This window comes from Camelina sativa, chromosome 4 (assembly GCF_030686135.1).
Source record: "Camelina sativa cultivar CO46 ecotype springtype chromosome 4, ASM3068613v1".
Taxonomy (NCBI): Eukaryota; Viridiplantae; Streptophyta; class Magnoliopsida; order Brassicales; family Brassicaceae; genus Camelina; species Camelina sativa.
In genome coordinates, this window is record NC_141883.1 from 27,007,230 (window position 1) to 27,031,224 (window position 23,995).

A 23,995-nucleotide genomic window follows, 5' to 3' on the forward strand; every position below is an offset into this window, starting at 1 on the left:
AATATCATTCATAAATCGAAAATCATTCGAATGTGGTTAGTTTGATGGTTATAAAAGGATTTAAAAAAAAAGTTTTGTAATCCATATTTAAGTATTTACTTGTGTTTGAAAATGAGAAACTGCATTTTTTTAGATATATCAATGATTCAGTTTTGACGATTGTATTTGTTCTTCACGACCTAAACCGGGAGCTGTCCACTCTTTAGTTTTTCCTTTTCATTAAATTTATTACTCAAAACTTATCAGTATCTTAATTAGAAATTCATAGATAATCATAAGATGACGATCTATGGAGAAACCACACAACTAAGAGTAGACAGTTAAACAAAATATAACACTTTTATAAGTGGATAATCTCATATGCAATATAACTTAAAAAAAATATTATTTTTGAGATATACGTGTCATATATGTAAAATAATATCATATACATCTATGATTATATATTTGACTAAAAGTCATATGAATATTATTATTGTATATTTGTAGAAAAGAATGATTCTCTAGCCGGCTATCTTGGCCGACTCCTATACAACGAGAGCCGATTACAACTTCTAGTTGTTACCATTATCTCTATGTGTATATATATTTTAATTAGCTGTGCTCGTTACCCTAGTTTTTTTTTAAGTACATATTAATAACTTCCTGTTGACCTTAATGGTCAGCATGAGGAAGAAAACAAAAGTGTATCAAATTTTATATCCACTTTTAAAAACGGTTGATTCAATTGTTAGTATAATTTTCCGTTTGTTATACATGATTAGTGCCAAGTTAATGATTGGGTTGGAAATACTCAACACCAACCTTCCTAGGTGTAGGTCGAGAACATTTGATTAGTTTTGTATAAGTAAGAAAAAAAAATATTGACTCCGAATATTTTTTTTTCTTACTTACGGAAAACATTTTTGTAATACCAACTAGGATCTGATCCGCGCTACAGCGCGGGAGAAAATTTTCAAATATTTCTATTTTAAATAAATGTAGTATAGTAGGATTGTATCTCTATATTAATAAAATTTCTGAATTAAATATGATAGTGTACAAATTTATAAGAAAATATTTGGGGAGAAAAATATACAATATATAATTAATGAATGTAATAGAGTGTAACATACGTTTTGAGTGTACATAATATTTTTTGATACAATGTTTGCCGTTGTTTCGTTGTATTTTGCGGTTGTTTGGTTGTTTGGTTGTGCGATTTTATTAAAGTACATTAGAGAGGATGTTGTCTATTAATTTTTTTTCAAATGTTAAACATAGTCCATTGAACATTATCAGAAATGTTTATGTATAAGTTATTTTTTATAATATATACCATTAATGGACCAAAATATTGCAGTTATGTTGTGTTTGGGCTCAGTGGTCCCGAAATTGAATTTTTTAGTAATTGAAAAATAATCAATTGCTTAAACAATGTTGGGGTTGCAAATAATTTTTCCGATCGCCCTTCTCTATAAGACCATCTCCAATGGTTTTCTCCATTTTTTCCTCTATAATAGATATGAGTTTTGCTCCAATGGTTTTCTCTATTTTTCCCTCTATAAAAGAATATTCCCAATAGATTCTATTTTTATTTTACAATTAACACTTTTTATTTTTAAAAATTGCAAACTAATCCATTTTACTTTAAATTTTGTAACACTTTCATAAAATTATCTTTTGCAAATGATAGTCTCAATATTTTAGAATAAACATTTATACTTAAATTTATATTATTAATTCTTAAAAATACTTATTTTATTTATTTTGGTCATAAATAAAAGAAGTTAAAGATTAAGATGATTACTTTGCAAATAAAATAGTTCACCTCTATTTATAGAGGAAAAAATAGAGTATCTTTAGAGCATCTCCAATGGTCCTCTATTTTAACCTCTATAATAGAGGAACTCTATAATAGAGGTGAGTTTTACTTCAATGGTCCTCTATTTTCACCTCTAAAATATAGATTTCTATTTTTTCCTCTATTCTTCTATTTATAGAGGAACCCTATTTTTCCTCTATTTACAAAGATTCCTCTATTTATAGAGATTGCTATTTTTTTAAAGGAACATTTGTAAAAAAAAATAAGGTTCCTCTATAAATAGAGGAAAAAATAGCAATCTCTATTTAGATTTGAGAATAGAGGACCATTGGTGTAAAACTCACCTCTATTATAGAAGTTAAAATAGAATACCATTAGAGATGCTTTTATAGAGAAAATATAGTAATTTCTATTATAGAGGTGGAAATAGAGTAACAGTTGAGCAAAAATTAAAATAGCATGCTCTAATTCCCATCCAGTGCTTAACTCCATTTTCGCTTCTCGATTCATCTCACCATCTCTATTCCTACAACCCAAATTGATTGACACCCGATTATTTCCATCACACACTGCAGTTCCTTTTCTGTGAAACAATTTAGGAGATCCAGTCGTATTTAAGAACAACCAAATCTGCAACTCGAAGAGATACTGTAAATGTATTTGCCGTTGATTGATTTCTTACACGGCGGATTCAATTGTGGATTTTACAAATCGCCTTTAATTGGGTAAGTTGATTCTGATAACGGTAAATCAAACGACTATCACTTCCTAATGGGTTAGAATTTAGCTTTATTGTTTTCAATTTGAGTAATTGTTCTAATTTGTTTTATCAATTCTATCAGAAAAATATTAGTCTTCAGCAATTTATTAAAATTATATAATATATATCCTTTGCTTTAATTTTTTATGGTCTGATTGATACTTTTCATACAATTATTCAGTGAATATAAGAAGATCTAATCAAAACAGAGACAGAGACATCATACTCGGCGGATTCAATTGTGGGTTTTACTGATCTTCTAGACTTTTTTTTTTTTTTGGACAAACTAATCTTCTAGACTAATCCCAGTTAATTGGTTAAGTTGATTTCTGATTCCGCTATTAATAAACGACTATCACTTCTATCAAGTTTGAATTTAGCTATATTCTTAACAATTTTACTAATTGTTAGTATTCGTTTGATCAAGTGTTCCACTTCTATCAACAAAACATTAGTCTTCCTTTTTGTTCTAAATTATACATATACTTTGCTTTGGTTTCGTATGTGCTGATTGATATATACTAATTTTTCAGAGCATATGTGAAGAAGATCTAATCAAACAGAAGGACAAAGGGAGAGACATCACTGTAAGTTCAGATTTACTCCACGATTATATAATTAGGAGTATCTTAAATTTTTACATTATATTAATGGTCTGTACTAAACATCTGTAATATATATCAGGTATCATGAAAAATTCTCAATGATTCTTGATACACAGAGTTTTAAACCCTATTTTCCTACTGCAAGTGCACAGCAAAGAAGTAGTACTTAGGGGTCGAATCCCACGAAGACCAAGTTTTACTCTATGGTTCTATTGGTTCAATTTCAAGCTAAGACAATTCAAATTTGGGTTTGTTTGGTAACAGTAATGCGATTAAAACGGTATAAAAAGGCAATAATGAAAACACTAGATCAGGAGTAATTCTTGGGAATTTCAGAGATAGCAACTAAACAACTATTCAGGGCATAGATTAAGTACCAGTCTAGAACTCAAACATAAATATAAACTGATCCACTGTCGTGGTATCAATAACTCTATCTGATCGATTCTGTGCGGAAATGCGGAGCACATGCTCAGACATCCGGAGCACATGCTCGGCGGTCCATAAACCCTAAACTGTCGTTTGAGCCCAGAATCGCAGACAAGCATTAAAGAACAGGAATGATAAGTTCACAAATCACCTACACATCAACTTTCGCAGGTCTAGGATAATTTGCCCACTAATGTCTTTTCTAGCAACCTATTACACTTTTGATGAATAGATAAACCTAGAATCATAGATTGGGTGATCAAATCAACCTAAGCATTAAGTCTAACAATAGTGAAGACAATCGATTATATAAAGCTCTATTTGTGTTCTGTTACTAACCCATGAAACCCCTTTTGAAACCCCTAATCTAGCAAAGAAAACTACTCAGTCATAGAGAAATGAATCATAGCAAAAGATGAGAAATTCAATGACATAAAAATATCAGAATATGCTTCACAAGGTAGCCGCTCTTCTCCCTCTCACCAAAAACATCGCTCAAAATCCCAAAAGAAAAGAGTATATTTTCTCTCCTAAAAGCCCTAGGTTAAATAGCATACAAGTAGAGAAAAATAAGAAAAGAATCCAAATTCAAATCTTCCTATTAAAAAGCGATCTCAGCCATCTTTCTCTCACAAAGGATCGCCTAAAATAAGGGGAATTAGGCAGGGAATCGGCGCCTAGATGCTTGCCACGTGTCGTCATGAATCCGTAGAGTTGGGAGCATGTGCTTGGAAATCGGGAGCATGTGCTCCTGGGTCTAAAATCAGCTTTTCTGCTCCAATTCAACTCCTTTCTGCTCTGATTGCTCCTGCTGTTCCAATCCTTGCTTTTAGCTTCCTAGCCTCTTATTATAACCTGAAAAGGACTCAAACAACTACAAAACTATCAAATAAACGGGGTCAAAGTGAGTCAAAACCGTAACATATCAATTCTCCACTGACCAGAGAGAATCATTCGCTGAAACTTGTGTAGCTGTTGTTTCTTGACGGTCGCATGGATCAGAGTACCTAAACACAAATGAAAAACACATTCATAGTGAGTTAACCATTTATGTGAAATATTCAAAAACATAAACGTAAATTATTTGAAAGAACGATTTTTAAGCTTATTAAGACATCAACTACGACCATTTCCAAGGTCTCACCAGAGTAAGTCGTATATTGTTGCCAGTTGTGGATGATTTTTACTTGGATCTTCCAAGCAGTCTTAAAAGGCTTGATCGATGCTAGATCAGTTATTGGTAGGTTGGCATCCATTTTTTAAGCTTAATCGAGATGTGCAGAAAAGATTAGATGGAAAGTATGGAATGAAGGTGTATGACTAATGAATATTTATAGTTACGAGTATATTCTCTTAATATATTCTGATATTGATTTGTTGATTGATTCGATCGGTAATCAAATTTTCGAAAGTTTAGGAGACTGATTTTTCAGTTTCTTTTTCCGAAATCAATTAGGGGAATAATAATTAGTAGACTAAAAATTAGGATCAATTTATCGGAAATATATTTGGTAAAGATATGATATCTTAGGAGAATGATTATGTGATTCCATATTTGGTTAAGATATGATATCCAGTTCATAATGATATGATCGATTTCTTCTTATTGTAATTCTGATTAATATCCCATAAATTTGAATTGTTTCCTAAATTATAGGAACCTTAAATATACACCCGCCTTTGTTTTATTGGAATTGTTTTTTTTTTTTTTTTTTTTTTTGTGGGATGATATTTTTAGATTTCGGATCACTCATTTGTAGATTTCGGATATAAACAACCTGTATCCGATTTAATTAATTTCGGGTTATTTTCTTTCTATAACCCGACCCGGAAAAGATTTTGTACTTCTCTTTTACTAATATAGAGATAAAACATATAATTCTTTGTATTTTACTATTTTGTTCGTTTAAATGATTGGTTTTCATTTTTTCCTTTTCACTGAAACTATAAGATTTAATTATGATTTAAAGTATGAAACTATGAATCGAAATCTAAGTTTTCTTAAGGAAGCAAGTATGAGTATGAGGTGACTTCTTTCCTATTCACCTATTTTTCAATGCACCATTTATTATCGAATGAGGAAAAACAATCGATGTCACGTATCTACCTGCCAAACGGTGAACACTCACCCAACAATATTTTTGCCTATCCACAACTCGGTAACGCAAAGATCTTCCAATGCTACAGGTTAATTTACAATTTTATGGTTTCATACCATTTGAATGTGCAAACCATTAATTTCATTCTTTTTTCAATCTATAAATAGATCTTACATTTCAATTTTTTGAAAATGTCAAAGGAAAGACATCTCACTGTTACTAGATATTGAATGCATCTCCTCACACAATAAATCTTAAATATTTTCTTTTGTTTTTGTTAAAAGTCTAAAATATTTGTGTTCCCATTTACTAATGTACTGGTTGTACATTTGAAATGAAATTAATATTTGTAGTTTTTAATGAAACGGCAATTTGAATATTTGTATGCAAAATAAAGTGTTGACCAAAAATGCAAATACTGTAAAGTAACTATATATAATTGCGTCACCAAAATAGAATCACCGTTCTCTCTAACTTCACTCTTTGTATCGAACAATTGGTGTGGGATCGCATTACGTCCCTCGACTACAAATCCCAACACAGACTTGCGGGTCTGCTTGATAAATGGCTAAACTCAAAAGCCATAACTTATTCTCTTTATCACACAAGAGCTAATTTAGTTTTTGCTAATCAGTCTTTGCGACAAATCCTAATTGCTAGTGAAATATGTAGAAGAAGCAAGTAAGAAAGGATGGTTTAGAGCTGAAAACTGTTGAGAGAACTGGTGGAGACAAGACAAGTGGAAGAATCATTGGAGCATATTGGGACAAAATACTTTTGACTTTGTACAAAGTCAATATTTACACCTTTTCAAAATTCTTCTAGTAGGTAGGTCCTTATTGAGCTCAAGTGATCTACTTAAAAGTCTATGGACTATACCGTTTTCCTTTACGTGAATCGAATTTGAGATTACGTTCCAAAATGTATTGGCTAGGCTAGTTCTGTGACTATGACTCGTTTCTCTCTACTTCCTTTATGTTTGGGTATAATTTATAAATGCTAGGTTCGCCACTTTTATTTGAATGTTTTGTACGTATAGCTAGCTAAAAGTCGGACAAGAAAAATGACAGCTTCCACTCGTTTAATATTGGTATTGCACTATTACTAGATTTTATATATAACGTACAATTGGGTAAAGCAAAGATAAATTAGTTGATACGGTAGAACAAATGTGTATCGGTTTTTTTATACATTCAGTTTATGTTCGATACTATTTTTTTGACATTTATACTAAGAGACAAACATTTTTAATAGTCAAACGTTATTGGTGTTTGGACCAAATGTCATTTCACGTGGATAATGGATGCTTGCGTTAGAGTCAAAGGTAAACTATAGAGTCGTTGTAATTATGGTTCGTACTTCATATGCATAATCATGACTTTGCTTTATATATAGGTTTATTCTCTTTGATTTAATTGTCTTCAAAATTTACTGTAAAGAACAATGAGTTTCCAACTAACAAAAATATAGTAGTGAGTGGATATATATTTGTAATGTATTTGTTGGTCCCTTCACATTTTCTTATTTGTGATTTCTAAATTCTAATACATGTATTCGATATGAAGAGTTTTTATTTATTATTTTTCTTTGAATTTACTGAAATTTTATACCATGTCAAGAATCACGTACTATTCAAAATCAATTGGTAATAAATTGAAAGATTTATATAATTTATTCATATGTATTAACCATATTGAAATTTTGACCATGGTATATGCATGAAATTGAAGATATGTTAATTTGTTGTTGAATGTATTGTTGATGTTTTATCCTATAATTTAAGATAAGCATTTATGATGTACTATTTGTTGACGTTTTATTTAAGTAGTATTTAAAGTTGAACTCTGTATAATAAAAGCATATACCAGTGTATAATTAATTTCATGATCCAAAGAGACGACATCATATGATATCAAGAACATAGTCAGCATCAAATCTTAACTTGTGAAACACATCGAGTAAATGGGTGAGAGCATCACATGTTGCCAGGGCCGGCCCTGACCTAAAGCTAGTAAAATAAGGGCTTTAGGCGCCAAATTATATTAATGATTTAAGGGGCATCATTTTTGAATGCGCTTCAGTAGTACAGTGGTTAAGTACCCCTCTACTCTCATTCAGTGTCACGAGTTCAAACCTCTGTTTGTTAATGGGCAAAAAAAAAAAAAATTGGCTTTAGGCAACAAAGTTAGTCGGGCCGGCCCTGCATGTTGCAATGCGGTGTGTCTTGTTATGTTGTTGGTTAAATTCACATGTGTACAGTTCAGCATCACAGTGTGGAATGTAAGAATCTCTTAAACTAATGGATGACAAATTGACAAGCAATGTGAGTTTCGAACCGTCTCTATAAATCAGAGATGGCGAGACTCTAAAAATGAAGACGAAAAGCAATCATTGAGTAGCAATATGAATCAAGTTTGTAATGTATAACATATATAAACAAATAATGTTTAAGAGATACGTATATCGTTTTCAGAGCAAACTTGACATGCGGATGCGACATATACATGCAAAATACCGTTTTGTTAAGTGTTGGCAACAACTCAAAACTGTTGTATATTTAGATAGTTGATTACATTCAAAAGTAATTAACTATCAAGTATCAACCATATATATATGAGAAACAGCTCATGAATAGAGAGGATTAAAAATAAAATTTAATGTATATGTTATATACTTATATAATAAAATTATCACATTAGCACCAAATTAATTCATATCTTTACAGTCCCAACCTAACATATTCCAAAGCTTTATTGCAAAAAAAAATGATCCATGTAGGTATATTTGGCCAAATTTTAGTTTTTATTTACAAATAATTTAGAATTAAAACGAAGGTTTATGATAATATAAAGAACAAAATTAAAAACTGTTCACTTATTAAAAAAAAAAAAAAAAATTACAAAATTTCATGCTCTTGGCCTTCAATTATCTTATTTGATATGATCTTATTTTCTATCACGAGCACGTTTCTCGTTTGCAATATCTCTGTACAATTTGAACGCATCATTTCGGATGGCAAACATCATGGCTACAGGCTGGGCATTACCTGCCGGGTTAACATCTGCGGTAGCATCTGCAGCCTGTTCATATGAACAAATCGAAAAAGTGTTTATCAGTACAGTTTAAGAGTTAATTAAAAAGCTAAATATTCGGCAAGGGTCGAACTTACTCGGAGGCACCCATTTGAAACGAGTGTCAAAAGGTATGGCCGCCTTGGCATCTTTGCCATCTAATTTCTGCATCAATTCATTCAAATCCCTACGAATGGCACGCAGTTCATCAAGATCGGGTGGAACCGTACGGCTGCCCAGTCAAAACAAGCAAATACTAAGAATCATACTATATTATATCACACGACTATGCAAACAAAAGCTATGGCTTGTTCCTTACAGTAGTAGATCACGATAGATAATGGAGGTCACAGTTTTGAAGATATTCTTCTTTATTTTGCCCGCTATGTCCACTAACGATGAGAAAGGTGTCTTCGCATGTGAAGATATCAAATCAAACATTCAATCAAAGTGATATGGAAATAAGTGTTTGACATAATAAGAGTGGGCAGATAGTACTTACCATTATTGCCAAGAACTTGTCAAGGATAGTGTTAGATTCAAGATCAGCAGATATATTTTGTTCCTCGAAAAACTGAGCAGAGGATATGGACTTTGCATTTGGAAACTTTTTTCTGGCTTCATCCGATTCTTCAACCTAGTAACAAAATTATTTAGAAGAGAAGATGATTGTAACGGTTCAAGAACTTTTATATGTACGTAAATTTGAGAATGAGAAAAAATGAAACTAATATACCTCCCAAACGCCACTCTGAAAATACCGAGGGCCGCCTTCCTCGGCCGCGGTAGGTTGATGAACCCCTTCCTCGTAATCTTCTCCAAGATGACCAACCTAAGAAAGAAACGACGATGATCTTGAGTGATTATGGTCTCAAGGCAATGTTGACATAAACTACTCCAAAACTCGGGAAACAATATATTACCTGAAATACAAGGGGCTTCGTAAGATCCTGAGCAAACATTTTGCAGACTTTTTCTTTTTACTGATCTGAAAAATAAAGAGATCAAGTTTGAGAGACTTAATGATTTGTTGTTCGAGACCAAATCTAAACTAGTCCTGGGCAAATAAACCGAACCGAATAGACCGAACCGAATAGACCGAACCGAAACCGAACCGAAATTTCGGTTTCGGTTTGGGTATGGATAGTGGACAATAACCGATTGGATAGTGTTTTAATTATCCATGGATATCGGTTATTAATTGAACCGAACTGATATCCATTCGGTTATCCGAATCAAACCGAACACGTACTAAAATTATGTTTTAGCCGAGAATTGAACCTGAGACCTCTACAAACTGGAGTGTGCAACATGGCCACTGCGCCACGTTGAAGTTTTATCTATTACGTGTTAATTTATATAAGGTAATAAAAAGTAAACTAAAAAACCATATATATTTAGACAAAAATACCAAAATATTTGAAATGAATCAAATATCAGAAAGTTTTTAGATATATTTGTTAAAATATAATCAAATTTTATTTAAATAATATTTTAAAAATTTATATTACACTATTTCGGATATCCGGAACCGAACCGAAAATAACCGAACCCGAACCGAAATAGTAAATTAACCGAATAGATACTAAACCTCTATATCCAAACTAACCGGAACCGAATAGATATATCCGAAACCGAACTGAATACCCGAATGCCCAGGACTAATCTAAACAATATCCGATTCCATGGATGTCTGAACGTTCCCACCCGATATATTATTTTATTTTTTTATGTCGATTCTCCCTTATTATATTTGAGAGGGAACAATTGTTGTTGATTGATGTATGTTGGGCTTGAAGAGCCATATCTTTACAGGCCCAGCCCAACATATTTCAAAGCTCTATTACAAAAAAAAAATTTGTCCCAGCAGGTTGAAGGTTTTTTAAAAGCAATTTGACTTTTCTTTTGGTATATTTGGCCAGGTTTTTACTTTTTATTTACAACTAATTTATAATTAAAAGGAAGGTTTATAATAATATAAAAAATAAAAATACAAGCTCTGATTTGGGGTATGAAGTCCCTTCTAGTGGTTGGTATCGACTGTCAAGTTTTTGAGACGGATTGTGCAGAGTTAGTCACGATGGTACAGACGCCTAACGATTGATCCGCGTTTTCGAATCTCTTGGATGACTTTTCCTTGCTTAGATCCTCCTTCCTCTCCTTCTCCCTTATTAGGATCCTTCGTGTATCCAACGTAAGAGCTGTTTTGCTCGTTTTTCGAGATTTTTAATTTTTGAAACTTTTTTTGTAAACTTTTATCGCTTTGGACAACCAATATTAGAGTTCTTTTTTAATTTAATTTAATGTTTGGTTGGAAAAAAAAAATTAAAAAAAAAAAAAAAAACTGAAGTTTTCACTTATGCAGAAAAATATCTTTTTACAAATTTAGTTTCTAGATCATATTATTTCATAAGCTTAATATTTTAAGCGCTAGATTACATTATTTACTTTATTGACAACTGACTTAATACTGTTTTTACACAGAAACGCTGAACACGTAGACGAATGAAATCATATTGCTTATGAATATCGGAAAATAGTCAAATATGTCATTCGTGACGACGACAACTAGATAAGCCATAATCTGTTAGCTTCTAGAAACTGTTGAGTAGTGTGGTCCGTGTGGAGAGCTCAGCTGTAACTAGAATTACTATTTAATTACCCGAACATTCGAAATAGTACTTTTCTTCTTTCTATACTTGGTAGGACGAAAATTAGTATATATATATAAAAAAAAAAAAAAAAAAAAGTCACTACGTAGCTGGTTTTTTGAAATCGATATTAAGGCAAAGAGATCTTTTTGAAACCATACTCGTTAGAAAGGATCGAGTTCATACTCGTTTCATTATTTTATTTTTAATTATTGTAAGCATTTATAGTTAGTTTATTAATTGGTTGGACATTTGACTGCAACCGAGTTTCAAGCCTTTGACGCTCTTATCTTACATTGTCATCATAGATGATGACGTATAAGCTTAGTCAATGACTCAAAGCGAATAAGCTCGAACACCGTATGTAATTGTGAACCTTATTTGACAATTAAAAAAAAATCAATGTCCTTTTTCATATGACAAAAGAAAAAATAATACGGCCAAAATATAACTACGAAATTTGATAAAAAATTGGTTAATATTCCTGGTTTGGGGTTAGATCGTAATTAACTTAGAGAGCTCTGAATAATATTATTATTACAAAACTTCCCAAAAGGGTCAGCAAATAAATCATTTTTTTCTATATAATTAGGTCTTTTTTATATACGAAAGATCAAAAAACGAATCCTCAAACTTTGACCAGTACTTCGGAAAACATGGAATTAAAACTAATAGAAAGCTAACACGAGAATGAGAAAGCTATAAAAAAAGAATATAGCATGATGCTTTAGAAAAGTTTTATAAGGCATATTAGTTTGGTCTGTGTTTAGGCTTTTATTCTATGATTTATATATTTGATCAAATGATGTGATATAAACGATTGAAAGTAACACATGATTACTTACTTCGTCAAAGGGTTTCGTTTCAAATTCCCCCAGCGTGTACTTCTAAAGCTCTAACATAGTCCCTTATTAAAAAATAAATGAAATTAGATATAACTGGACAACCTCTTTAGCACTTCTAAATGTTGCAATACAAAATTGACGTTACAAGTACAACGATATATGTACCACCAATGATTTACTAGTTTGTACAGCCAAATTTTACCACCCTTATTGTGAACATATATAGTTCACGGTACAATGTCACCAATGGATATTTATATTTTCAACGTAAACGTATTCTTTATTCATAGGCTAATTAATATTAATAGAGGAAGACATGTCAGAGTAAGTCGAAGTGTATAGGACCCCTTAAGTGTGATATGTCGGAATGCAGACAACAGGCTAAAATGTTCTAGTCGATTGCATCATTCAGTTTTAGTTTTAGGTATTAATATTATAAACCCTGATTTTGGTGGAAAACGATAATACACAATTCTACTAGACATACACATATGGGTACGTGGTAGGTCTACAGATTTTGTATTTTTTTTTTTTTGAAATTCAGATAGGACTGATCCATACGAAATATATCAATATTAACTAGATTAGCCTTCAACATTTGTAGAATGGATAGAATGAATATGTAAAACATATCTAAATTTAAAAGATGTTCGGGTTTACCTTATTTCTTTCTTTTTTGGGGGGTTAAAGGGCTTGGTTAACCTTGATTTTCATGTTTAAAATCAAGGTGGTTTAACGTTAATTTTCAAACAAAAGGTAACTAAAAAGAAGAGATAGATTGATTCGTATTATAATCTGTGAGCCGTAAAAAATGTAATTTAATTAGCATAGCCGACCCACTTTGTGCCTCCTTGGTTTTCTATTGCAAAATCGTCAAACCATCTTATACGTAATTTATAAAATCGTTGTTTTACAAATGGATATAATTTATTTTGTAGTATTATCAGTGCCTAGACAAAGCAGATCAATATACTAGTTAGGTTTTCTAATTCTTATATAATTAAATTAATATTGCACCTGGAAATAAGGAATTCATTTAGAAGCTTCCAACAAATGATTTGGTGCCACTGCCATTCCAATTTCAATTTATGAAGACGACAAAACATTAAGAAGGATAGGTTAAATCATATAGTATGAGTCAGCTAACTGGATCCAACCCCTAAAAAGAGAACGAATCGGCCGCCAAAAAAAAGAAACGAATCTTTATCATGCTGGATCATTAATGTATACACACACACATATTTTCAGCCAAAACTAATTATCAATATAGTACTATACATTAAGAACTAAGAAGAGCTATATAATACAAACAGTTAGTTAGCATCGTTTTAGCTGTTTTTTTTTTTTTTTAATAAATTCAATTTGAATCAATTAAATTGATAATACTGATTTTTTTTTTAAAATGTTAACCAGTTTGATGGCAATAGATATCAAGAAAGATTATAAAAACAAATAAACATTTCTCGAAAATAACTATTTATCTACAAAAGAAAAAAATTCACGATCTAAGCACTTAAAAATTCAAATTCATATTAGTATATATCAATCTTTATAAAAAGCCCACTTTAAGTAGTATATCATATTAGCAACTAATCTTCGTTGCATATTTCTGATTTCTTTTAATAATAATGTGTATTTTACGTCGACGCTTCTTCCTCCTCCCCCAGGTTTTTCGAGCATAAGTCATAATCAAACAACAAGAAGACAAAAAGAAATACAAAAAAATCTGAAAAAAAGAACATTTGGTCTTTGGTAATATAAAAAGCCATACTCGCATCAATCCTTTCTTCACCTCTATTCTTCTCTTCTCACTAAAAAAATATCAAAACCTTTCACATTTACAATCTCTCTCTCTTTCTCTCTCTCTCTCTTTGTCTCTCTACAAGCTCTTTCTATGCACCAAGTCGATCTAGAATCCTTTGTTTCTTCAGTATGCGTCGGTGGCTCCGACCACCGAAAGATCGCATGTGAGACCCTCGCCCCCGACGAACCGACGATCCCACCTTACTACAGCAACTCCGCCGTGAGTCCGAACGATTTCCCGCCGCAATCTTACTTCTTGTCAAACGATGCTGATCAGCTCGAGTGGCTAAGCGGCAACGCCTACTTTGATCGTCAAGATTCACAGAGAGGCAACTCAGGGATACTCAATCCAAACCAACAACACACGAACACGAGCTCGCAACGGTTTTTACTTAAATCCAAAGCGTCGATCATCGGTTTACCTAAACCGCAAAATACTTGTTTCAACGAGGCTAAGCAACGGCGACACCACGGCGGCAAGAAGAACAAGGTCGTCTTGAGACGGGTCGGGTCACGAACAAAGACGGATAGTACTTCGGTTCGCGAACCTTCTTCTCCTAAGGTCTCTTGCATCGGGACAGTGAGATCCAGAAGAGAACGCAGCCGCCGTATGCAACGCCAGAAATCGAATCGGGTCGAACCGACTAACCGGGTTAAGAAATCCGGGTTTATGGCGAGTTTCAGAGCCATCTTCAGGATCAAAGGCGGATGCAAAGACGTGTCGGCGCGTGGGTCTCACGGGGCGTCGAGCAGGAAACAAGACATCAGGAACCGGCTCCCGAAGGAAGCTGTTGCGAAGTCTTCTTCTTCTGGTGACGGCGGAGAGCAGGTGGTGGTACCTGTACCCGGTTTGGGTGGGATGACGCGTTTCGCTTCCGGAAGAAGAGCGGATTTGTTGGATGGTGGGGGATGTTGACGTGGCCGCGTGACAAGTGTGTCAATAGTTATACATGTGGGGTACAGTTTTTTATATAGTGTTTTTTTGTTTTTTAAGTCCCAGGGGGAGGAAAGTAAGCAGAATAGAAACAGTACTTTGGTTGTCTTTGTCTGAATTTTAGTTGGTGGGATCTGTTCTAGTTTTTGAAAAAGTCGTTGGTGATGACGTGGCATCTGGTTTAAACGATTTCTTTTATTTTGTTCATATATGAAAAAAGAACACGGCGGCAACGCGAGAACGGTGATTTCACACCCACCGCACCGCTCCGTTTTTTTTTTTTTTTTTTTTTTGTAATCTTCTTTGTTTCAGTCGTAAATAGTTCAGCTAATGATTACATCTGTACATGCGTGTTGTCAAACAAAATGTATTTGTATTTAATCTTTTTTTGATTGAATGAGAGAATTGGTTGAGAAGTAGTAGTTGAAAACATAATCAAAATTGACAAATTTGAGAAATGTATGAGCTGAAATTATTAATGTTTAAGCTGAAGATTAATGCATCGAAGCTTAAAGTTTGGGGATAATGCAGAAGGATGAGCAAGGGTGAAAACGGGGAAAGAAATCAGTGGAGTGAGAGCTGTTTGTGATGCCAAGCGACAACGTCTTTGTATGGCAGATTTCCCCCGAATATGTCTAAGGCGCTACCCACTGTTACATCCACACGTCCCTTTCCTGCCTTCTTGATCCTCTCTATATCATCCATCACCGTCACACCTCCAGCATAAGTCACCGGAATCTGTCAAGGTCAAAACAAACAAACATCTGAGATCAATAGCACAAATGAACAATTTTGCAATCGTTGCTTTCTCTACGGATCATAGTCTATCATAGTTCTCAGCCTATCTCTATCTCCAATGATGTAAAACCACTACATCCAAGCCAATTGAGTAGAGCTCTGTCGATTACCGGATGCTAGTAAGATGAGTTCCAAGTCATATGAGAAAATAAAGCACCTAGAAAAGTAGCAGACATTCTAGAGCCTCTATGATACTCCAATCAAGAAAATGCATGTGTTATTATTACTCACCGGAGAATAGTTGCCAAGCAATGCTACAAGCTCTTCATCGATCCCAAGCCTTCAGAGAAGAGGTATTACCATCAGTACATCAGTACATACTGACTAGATAGTGTAGTTTCAATGCAAAACGAATTTACTCTAGACAGTGTAATCAGAGCGTTGAGATATTTGAGCTTACTTCTTTCCTTCAACATCTACGCCGTGTACCAGAAACTCATCTGCAAATCCTCCAAGAAACTCCAGTGATTTCTCATCAAGGATGACGTCGCTGAACTTCTGCCATCTATCGGTAACAATTGCATATCTTCCATCCTAGATAACACAATACCCGTATAAATAAATGCCTATCCTCGATTACGGATCTTTTCATGACAGAATAGTTAAACCATTTAACTAAAGATGAAACAGGTCAGAGAATCACCTTCTTTCTGCAGCTAAGGTCCAATATCAGTCTTTGTTTCCCAACGATGTTTACAAGATCTTTGAGTCTTTCAAGATCAATCTTTCCATTGTTAAATACATACTGAAAATATCAAACAAAAACGTGATTACGACTAGCAAAATCCCTACGATAACACACTCAGCGAACTAGATGGCAGCTATACCGAAGTGACAATGACATGGCTTGCTCCTTCCTTTATGTAACTCAAGCAATTCTCTGAATTAATCCCACCTCCAACTTGCAAACCGCCTAGAATTCATCGTCTTGTATCATCATATATATAACACATCAAAACTTTACATTTCAATTCAAACAGTAACATTTAAAAAAAAAAAACACCATTTGACATTCATCAAAAGGCATACCTGGATAAGCATGTAATGCTCCAATAGCTGAAGCTTGGCTTAAAGGGTCTGCTCCAAGCATTATCACATGACCACCCGTAAGCTCATCTTCTTTATACATCTTCGCATACTCTTCCGCAGTCTTGTCAGATTCAAAATTCGTAACGAGAACAGAACCATCTTCTTTCAAGTCACTAAGTGTAGATCCAACTATTTGTTTCACTTTTCCCTTTTAGAAAACCAAATCACACACATAAAGATCAGTTAAAAGAGTTCACTTCGTTCAACACAACTGAGAAAATTTTCAAATCGGGTGAATTTGATTTCATACCTTGTGGATGTCGATGCAAGGTCTGAATTGAACAGCAGATACAACCACCTGAACCTTTAATGGTTTAGAGAGTCTGAGATGATTGGTAAACAGAGAGCTCTGATTCTTCTTCTGGAACCAAGCGAGACCACCACCATTGAAGTATAACTGGGAGGTCAAAGTTCTCATCTTTGGAACTGAAACTGTAAAATCACCAGAAGCGTTTCTGGTTCTACATTTTAAATCTAGGGTTTAGAAACCGGTTTAAATCTCGGTTTATTCCGGTTTGGTTCAATCCAAAACCGTTAAAGGTTGCGATTTTTTTTTTTTTCGATTTGTTTGAAAAAAAACTAAAACAGAGTGATGAGATGGAAAAAGAAGAACGTTATCAATCTCGTCACAAAGTCCAGTCATCTCCCGGCGCCGATCACTCCGCCGTCGCCGGAGATTTACCGATTACCTAACCCTCCACCTAAACTCCCGGAGACTTCAATCCCTCCGACTCTTACTCTCTCTCCATCTCTCAAACACTCCAATTTCGTCAATTACCTCGAGAACAATCTCCCTCACCACCAAACCCTAACTCCACAAACTCTCCTCGGGTTCCTCCGTTCGAAGCTCCATCACCATTCTCTCTTCGCTCATTATGACTTCGCCGTATTCAATTGGGCAGCTACGCTCGACACGTTCCGCCACGATCACGATTCTTTCCTCTGGATGTCGAGATCACTCGCCGCCACGCACCGGTTCGACGATCTCTACCGTCTCCTCTCTTTCGTAGCGGCGAATCCGTGTCCGTGTTCCTCAGGTATCTTCTCTTGTCCAGAGCTCGAACCTATTTTCCGATCCGCCATTGATGCCTACTGTAGAGCTGGGAAAATGGATTATGCTTTGTTAGGGTTTGATACTATGAAGAGATTGATCGATGGTAAACCAAATGTTGCGGTTTATAACACTGTTGTGAATGGTTATGTGAAAGCTGGTGATATGGATAAGGCTTTAAGGTTTTATCAGAGGATGGGGATGGAAAGGGTAAAGCCAGATGTATGCACGTTTAACATCCTCATCAATGGCTACTGCAGGAGTTTTAAGTTTGATTTGGCATTGGATTTGTTCAGGGAGATGAAGGAGAAAGGTTGTGAACCGAATGTGGTTAGCTTCAACACTCTGATTAGAGGGTTTTTGAGCAGGGGTAAAATCGAGGAAGGTGTCAAAATGGCTTATGAGATGATTGAGCTAGGTTGTAGATTCTCGGAAGCCACTTGTGAGATTCTGGTTGATGGGTTGTGTAGAGAAGGTCGGGTTGATGATGCTTGTGGATTGGTGATGGATCTTTCGAACAAGAGGGTTTTACCGAGTGAGTTTGATTACGGTAGTTTAGTTGAGAAACTCTGTGGAGAAAACAAGGCGGATAGAGCAATGGATATAGTGGAGGAGCTGTGGAAGAAAGGTCAAACCCCATGTTTGATAGCTTGTACTACACTTGTTGAAGGGTTGAGGAAATCAGGAAGAACAGAGAAAGCATCAGGATTTATGGAGAAGATGATGAATGCAGGAATCCTTCCCGATAGTGTGACCTTTAACTTGCTTCTTCGGGATCTATGCAGTTCTGGTCATTCGATTGACGCAAACAGATTGAGACTTTTGGCATCAAGCAGAGGATATGAACTCGATGAGACAACGTACCATGTTTTGGTTTCAGGATTCACGAAAGAAGGGAGAAAAAAGGAAGGAGAAGTTCTAGTGAACGAGATGTTGGATAAAGATATGCTGCCTGATATCTTTACATATAATAAATTGATGGATGGCTTGTCCTGTGCCGGAAAATTCTCAAGAAAGCAAGTCCGACTGTTGTAAGTTGTAACCACCTGTGTTTGATCTGTGTTAACTAGACTCAACCTGGTTTCTGGTCTGTATATTCAAAACAGTTGCGAGTGAAGGAGTAGACATGTAGACATATATTCAAAAAGTTCTAGTTATCTCACTTGATAAGATAACTTTGTTTGCTGAAGAAACAATTGTGTTAAAACTTTCATAATCATGATTCATATATAAGTATATGATTATTTCTCCGACAAATGACATAACAATTCTAAAAGAACCTATTCAACCAAGAGACAGAGAGAGAGATAGAGAGGGAGAGCATATACACACACCCACACAGATTTGTGATCATACATCAAAACATCTTGCTGTATCCGCGAGAGAAGGCAGTACGGTATACACATGTCTGTTATTGTTGCAGCGTGCAGGCTAGTGATCAGACTCGGGGATAGCGAGAGCTACCTTTCTTCTTCAAGAACTCCGGGATCTCCACTGAACCGCTTTCTCTAAAGGAGGAAGAGGGTCTTCTTGTAGCTCCAACTGAGGCAGCATCCGCTTGTGCCATCTGAGCCGCTCGTCCTTCTCCTTCTTCTTGTCGTTTGAAACCCGTAGCTATCAGGGTTATGCTTACCTTTTAACCAACAAAAAACATCAACTATATATCTCTAGACGTCATATACCTGTTTAGTTGAAGAAAAATCAAAAGGACATACTTGACCGGTGAGCGCTGGATCCACAACAGCACCAAATATAAGATTGGCAGTTGGATCGACAAGATCATATATAACTTCTGCAGCAGCATTCACCTACACCAAGACCAAAGTGTATAAAAACTATAGAGCATTTTATGGGGATGAAGCAAAATCAGGCTCTGCTCTAACTTGTCTATCGAAGGAAGAAACCAAATTATTTCAACGGGTCTCTCAAGATCCAATTATTGTTTATGGATCTATCGATACTGAGATAAGAAACAAAGATAAGAAAGAGAGACAAACCTCAAACAATGTCAAGTCACTTCCACCAGTAATGTTCCAAACGATTCCAGTGGCTCTCTCAATGCCAATATCTAACAAAGGTGATTGGATCGCATTTAGTGCAGCATCTCTTGCCCGACTCTTTCCTGTTTGATTACCAGTGACGTGAAATAATCAGCATAAAGCAAACAAAATAAAACCTCTCCTAAACGAAGGTCAAGTTCAAGACTTTCTTTAAACATCATGACATAGATGCACATCAGTTGAGTAACAGTGAATATTATATCGTCACTTTGAGTACCTCACTCTGGTTTCTTTGCCACATCAAATCTACTAGCTCGTTAGTTCTATTAGACTACTTTGATACACATCTCGTGTTGGTGCTTATGCAATTTGAGCCAAAAGAGCTTACAAATATCAATAATTCCAAACATACCTGTTGCAGTTCCTATTCCCATCAATGAAGAACCCGCATTCGCCATTATAGCTCTCACATCAGCAAAATCGACATTCACCAATCCAGGAATCTACGAAGCAAAAACAAAGATAGCTGGTAAATCATTTGTCATATATAAAAAATGATCACAGGGCATCCATTAAACAAGCTATACCGTAATGATATCAGATATCCCACGAACCCCCTGACGGAGTATATCATCAGCTAGATTAAATGCTTCAGTTACCGGAGTAGACTGAGAGACAGCTGTAAGTAACTTGTCATTTGGAATGACGATGAGCGTGTCAACATTGTCTCTAAGAGATGCAAGCCCTTCTTGAGCCTGAACCGTTCTTCTTCGACCCTCAAACGAGAAAGGCGTTGTTGCAATACCAACTGTCAATATACCCATCGCTTTGGCAATTCCTGCAATTACCGGGGCTGCACCAGTTCCAGTTCCACCACCCATTCCAGCCTATAAAAATGACAAAGACATGCAAACATCAATGCTCAGGTAGTGACATTGACTTTTGGACATATGAGAACAAGAAGTAAGTGATTTTGGACATATGACTTTTGGACATATGCAAACCATTCTTTTGGCATAAACTGGTTTGAAATCCCTATTTCTACAACCAAAGTTTATAACTACAGAAGAATGGATGCAATAGTAATAATAATCAAAGATTTTTGAGGACATACTGTGACAAAGACCATATCTGAGCCATAAAGAGCTTCTTCAATAACTTCTTTGCTCTCTCTAGCAGCATTCATACCAATCTCTGGATTCCCTCCAGCACCTAAACCCCTAGTCAACTCCTTACCAATTTGTAACCTATTATCTGGTAAAACAGGAGACATTCTCATAGCCTGGATATCAGTGTTCACAATCCAAAACTCAACACCTGACATTTCACTCTCTATCATACGGTTCACAGCATTTGATCCACCACCTCCCACACCAATAACTTTAATCCTGGCCTCATTATAATTACTCGGAGCAGATGGCTCTTCAAAATCCTCGGTAACAGGTCCAGTAGTAGACGTTTCCTTTCTTGGATTGGCTATTGTGTTGTTGACTCCTTCACCTCTAAGCATAGATATTTCCGGGTGAAGGTTCAAGAAAGGATCTTGAGCTTGGCTTTGGAAATGCCGTGGAGAGTTTCTGATTGGAGAAGATTCAGATTTCTGGGAAGCAGCGACAAGTCTGTTTTTCTTACTCTCAATCGTTCTAAAAGAGTTAAACCTGCCTAAATGATTCTCTGGTAAAACATTCTTTCTAAGAACAGTGAGCAACCGAGAATCTGAAGGAGTGAAACACGGTGAAACGTAGGTTGCCATAACGATACCAACCACCGTTGGAAATTTACAAACTCTACTCGTTAATTTCCCAAGCAAGACCTGTTTCATGAAAAGGCTATGAAGTCAAAACCAAAGCTCTCAATTAAGAGAAATCAAACAAAGAGAATAAACAAAGCAGTGTAATTTGCATTCTTAAAGTAAACATAAACCAAAACCCAGTTGTATCTTTACTCCATTGCTAACACAGCATTAGATTAGAACGGTGAAGGAAGTGAGAAACAATAAAATCAAACGAAATGCTTTTCTTTCAAATTATCGAAACGAAAGCATGAAAGAGGAGAGCTTTAATACAACAAATTGACTAAAAAACAATTTTAAAGATGGGTATTGCAAAGTTTTTGCAGCATTTACTCGAAAACAAAGTTAAGAGATTGAAGAAAGCCCGAGAAAAAGCTTCGATTTTTGGGTGATACTGCAAAGGCAAAGAAACTGCTTCAAAGAGAACGAAATCATTGGGTAAAGCAGAGGGGAAGAAGAAGAAACCTGAGAGGAGCAGAAGAGTTGGGAAGAGGTAGGAGAAGAGAAAGAACAAAAAGTGAACTGAAGGAGGAGGAGCTCAAGGTATGGACTATGGTAGCAAACCCCAAAAGCCAAAACGGAGGGTTTTGGTGTTTTCTGACTAAATATCTCTTTTCATTAAACCCCACTACTAATAATAAGAGTAATACTTGGGCACTATTAAATCGACTTCATTCACCTCTTTATAAAATAAAAAAAATAAAATCGGGCCGACAGCCAATTTCCCCACGAGAACTATAGTATCGAGCCAAATAGAGTCCGTTCTTTACCCTCGGTTTATATGTCCCGGAAACCAAAGTTCGAAACCAATATACCCCTAAAACCAAAGTTCGAAATCTATTTCTCCCCGATTTTATTCTTCTACATCAATTTACCCATAACGTAGATTATATCGGTTTATTATTTACCTAACCGATTAAGAAAAAACTAAACCTTAATTATACCAAAGCAAACCCGATTTCGACCCAATAAAGTGGATGAGGCACTGGAGGCGATGGATGATGAAGAAAGAAACTGCCCAGATCTTAAAGGATCAGTCGAGATGTCCTCTTACAAGTCTGCTTTTATAGAAAGAAAGGCGGTTCTTGAGGATCAGCTTCTTAAAATTGCTAAACAACCTTCGGTTAGTGTAGCTGAATTGAAGCATGTATTGACTGGTTTGATCAGACTAGAAAAAGGACCGTCAGCTCACCAGTTGCTTTTAAAGTTTTATGCCACAAGACTCCGTAGAAGAATCGAGGCCTTTCTTCATTCATGTTCAAGCTGTCCACACACTTTCCCTGCTACTCTATCTAAGCTTGTTTTCTCTAACATCTCAGTGGCTGCAAAAGAATCCAACTAAAAACAATCGGGAGAAAAAATAACTCTTTATCCTCCACAAAAATAACAAATCGAACTAAAAACAATCGGGAGAAAAAATCTGAGAACTCCATCAAACTCTTCTGCAACTCAGAGAAAGATACTAACTAAGGAGTGATTATTGTTTTTTCTGAGCGTAAAAACTCACCGGATTTAACGCAATCCAAGACATGATCGGCGCTGGGTCAGGTTGGAGTATGAATCCGGTTCAACAATTGGTTTATTTTTGGGACATATATGGTTTGGTCTCGGGTTTAGACATTAAACCGCTATAATCCAGAATCGGGGAGAAATAGATTTCGAACTTTGGTTTTGGGGTATATTGGTTTCGAACTTTGGTTTCCGGGACATATAAACCGAGGGTAAAGAACGGGCTCTATTTGGCTCGATACCATAGTTCTCGTGGGTAAATTGGCCGTCAGCCCAAATAAAATTTGTACATATTTATTATAAAATTAGAAACTTAAACCGCTCTATTATAAAACCGAACCGATATATAATTTCGTTGTAATTATAAAATATAAACCCTAACTATCTCATTTGTAAACTCAAACCATCTCATTTGTAAACCCAAACCAACATATATTTTCGTTCTAATTGTTAAATCTAAATCCTAACCATCTCATTTGTAAACCCAAACCGACATATAATTTCGTTCTAATTATAAAATCTAAACCCTAACCATCTTATTTGTAAACCCAAACCAACATATAATTTTGTTCTAATTACAAAATCTAAACCCTAACCACCTCATTTGTAAACTCAAACCGACAAATAATATTGTTTTAATTATAAAATCTAAACCCTAATTCTCATTTATAAACCCAAACCGATATATAACCTCGTTTAATTGTAAAATCTAAACCAAGACAATATGTAACTTTCTTTAAATAAAAGTATACAGA

The 23,995-nt window shown here is 35.1% G+C and overlaps 5 protein-coding genes across 6 annotated transcripts; 2 read left to right on the top strand and 3 right to left on the bottom strand.

Moving 5' to 3' along the window:
• Positions 1 to 8,454: 8,454 nt before the first annotated feature.
• On the bottom strand, positions 8,455 to 9,778 carry LOC147946252 (uncharacterized). Its single transcript, XM_087509129.1, has 6 exons — positions 9,692 to 9,778; positions 9,505 to 9,600; positions 9,271 to 9,405; positions 9,088 to 9,179; positions 8,867 to 9,000; positions 8,455 to 8,777 (listed from the first exon to the last, which is right to left on the bottom strand). The coding sequence occupies exons 1-6, from the start codon at positions 9,728 to 9,730 to the stop codon at positions 8,752 to 8,754; spliced, it is 522 nt and encodes a 173-aa protein (XP_087365255.1). The 5' UTR covers positions 9,731 to 9,778; the 3' UTR covers positions 8,455 to 8,751.
• Positions 9,779 to 13,864: 4,086 nt separating this feature from the next.
• LOC104782039 (uncharacterized) lies at positions 13,865 to 15,420 on the top strand. Its single transcript, XM_010506853.3, has one exon. It carries the CDS (start codon positions 14,159 to 14,161, stop codon positions 14,981 to 14,983), a length of 825 nt encoding a protein of 274 aa, XP_010505155.1. The 5' UTR covers positions 13,865 to 14,158; the 3' UTR covers positions 14,984 to 15,420.
• On the bottom strand, positions 15,372 to 17,324 carry LOC104782038 (1-(5-phosphoribosyl)-5-[(5-phosphoribosylamino)methylideneamino] imidazole-4-carboxamide isomerase HISN3, chloroplastic-like). The gene is made up of 7 exons (XM_010506851.3): positions 17,139 to 17,324; positions 16,829 to 17,036; positions 16,627 to 16,712; positions 16,443 to 16,544; positions 16,200 to 16,333; positions 16,031 to 16,079; positions 15,372 to 15,739 (listed from the first exon to the last, which is right to left on the bottom strand). Exons 1-7 carry the CDS (start codon positions 17,304 to 17,306, stop codon positions 15,566 to 15,568), a joined length of 921 nt encoding a protein of 306 aa, XP_010505153.1. The 5' UTR covers positions 17,307 to 17,324; the 3' UTR covers positions 15,372 to 15,565.
• Positions 17,313 to 19,196, top strand: LOC104782041 (uncharacterized). Its single transcript, XM_010506856.3, has one exon. It carries the CDS (start codon positions 17,481 to 17,483, stop codon positions 18,972 to 18,974), a length of 1,494 nt encoding a protein of 497 aa, XP_010505158.1. The 5' UTR covers positions 17,313 to 17,480; the 3' UTR covers positions 18,975 to 19,196.
• Positions 19,136 to 22,390, bottom strand: LOC104782040 (cell division protein FtsZ homolog 2-1, chloroplastic). Of its 2 annotated transcripts, none has more exons than XM_010506854.2 (7): positions 22,197 to 22,390; positions 21,054 to 21,752; positions 20,527 to 20,826; positions 20,352 to 20,442; positions 19,937 to 20,061; positions 19,655 to 19,747; positions 19,136 to 19,572 (listed from the first exon to the last, which is right to left on the bottom strand). In XM_010506854.2, the coding sequence occupies exons 2-7, from the start codon at positions 21,690 to 21,692 to the stop codon at positions 19,378 to 19,380; spliced, it is 1,443 nt and encodes a 480-aa protein (XP_010505156.1). In that variant the 5' UTR covers positions 21,693 to 21,752; positions 22,197 to 22,390; the 3' UTR covers positions 19,136 to 19,377. The 2 variants fall into 2 exon arrangements, with proteins under 2 accessions (XP_010505156.1, XP_010505157.1); XM_010506855.3 differs by having other exon boundaries at positions 22,065 to 22,310.
• Positions 22,391 to 23,995: the final 1,605 nt, after the last annotated feature.

Coding starts and splice junctions, on each gene's coding strand:
- LOC147946252 (XM_087509129.1), bottom strand. CDS start 9,730: ATGTTTGCTCAGGATCTTACGAAGCCCCTTGTATTTCAG. Junction 9,180..9,270: donor ACAAGTTCTTGGCAATAATG/GTAAGTACTATC, acceptor TCACATGCGAAG/ACACCTTTCTCATCGTTAGT. Junction 9,001..9,087: donor ATCTATCGTGATCTACTACT/GTAAGGAACAAG, acceptor TTGACTGGGCAG/CCGTACGGTTCCACCCGATC.
- LOC104782039 (XM_010506853.3), top strand. CDS start 14,159: ATGCACCAAGTCGATCTAGAATCCTTTGTTTCTTCAGTATGCGTCGGT.
- LOC104782038 (XM_010506851.3), bottom strand. CDS start 17,306: ATGAGAACTTTGACCTCCCAGTTATACTTCAATGGTGGTGGTCTCGCT. Junction 16,713..16,828: donor AGCATTACATGCTTATCCAG/GTATGCCTTTTG, acceptor GATGAATTCTAG/GCGGTTTGCAAGTTGGAGGT. Junction 15,740..16,030: donor TGCTTGGCAACTATTCTCCG/GTGAGTAATAAT, acceptor TGACCTTGACAG/ATTCCGGTGACTTATGCTGG.
- LOC104782041 (XM_010506856.3), top strand. CDS start 17,481: ATGAGATGGAAAAAGAAGAACGTTATCAATCTCGTCACAAAGTCCAGT.
- LOC104782040 (XM_010506854.2), bottom strand. CDS start 21,692: ATGGCAACCTACGTTTCACCGTGTTTCACTCCTTCAGATTCTCGGTTG. Junction 20,062..20,351: donor GGGAATAGGAACTGCAACAG/GTATGTTTGGAA, acceptor GTAATCAAACAG/GAAAGAGTCGGGCAAGAGAT. Junction 19,748..19,936: donor GTGACTTGACATTGTTTGAG/GTTTGTCTCTCT, acceptor GTCTTGGTGTAG/GTGAATGCTGCTGCAGAAGT.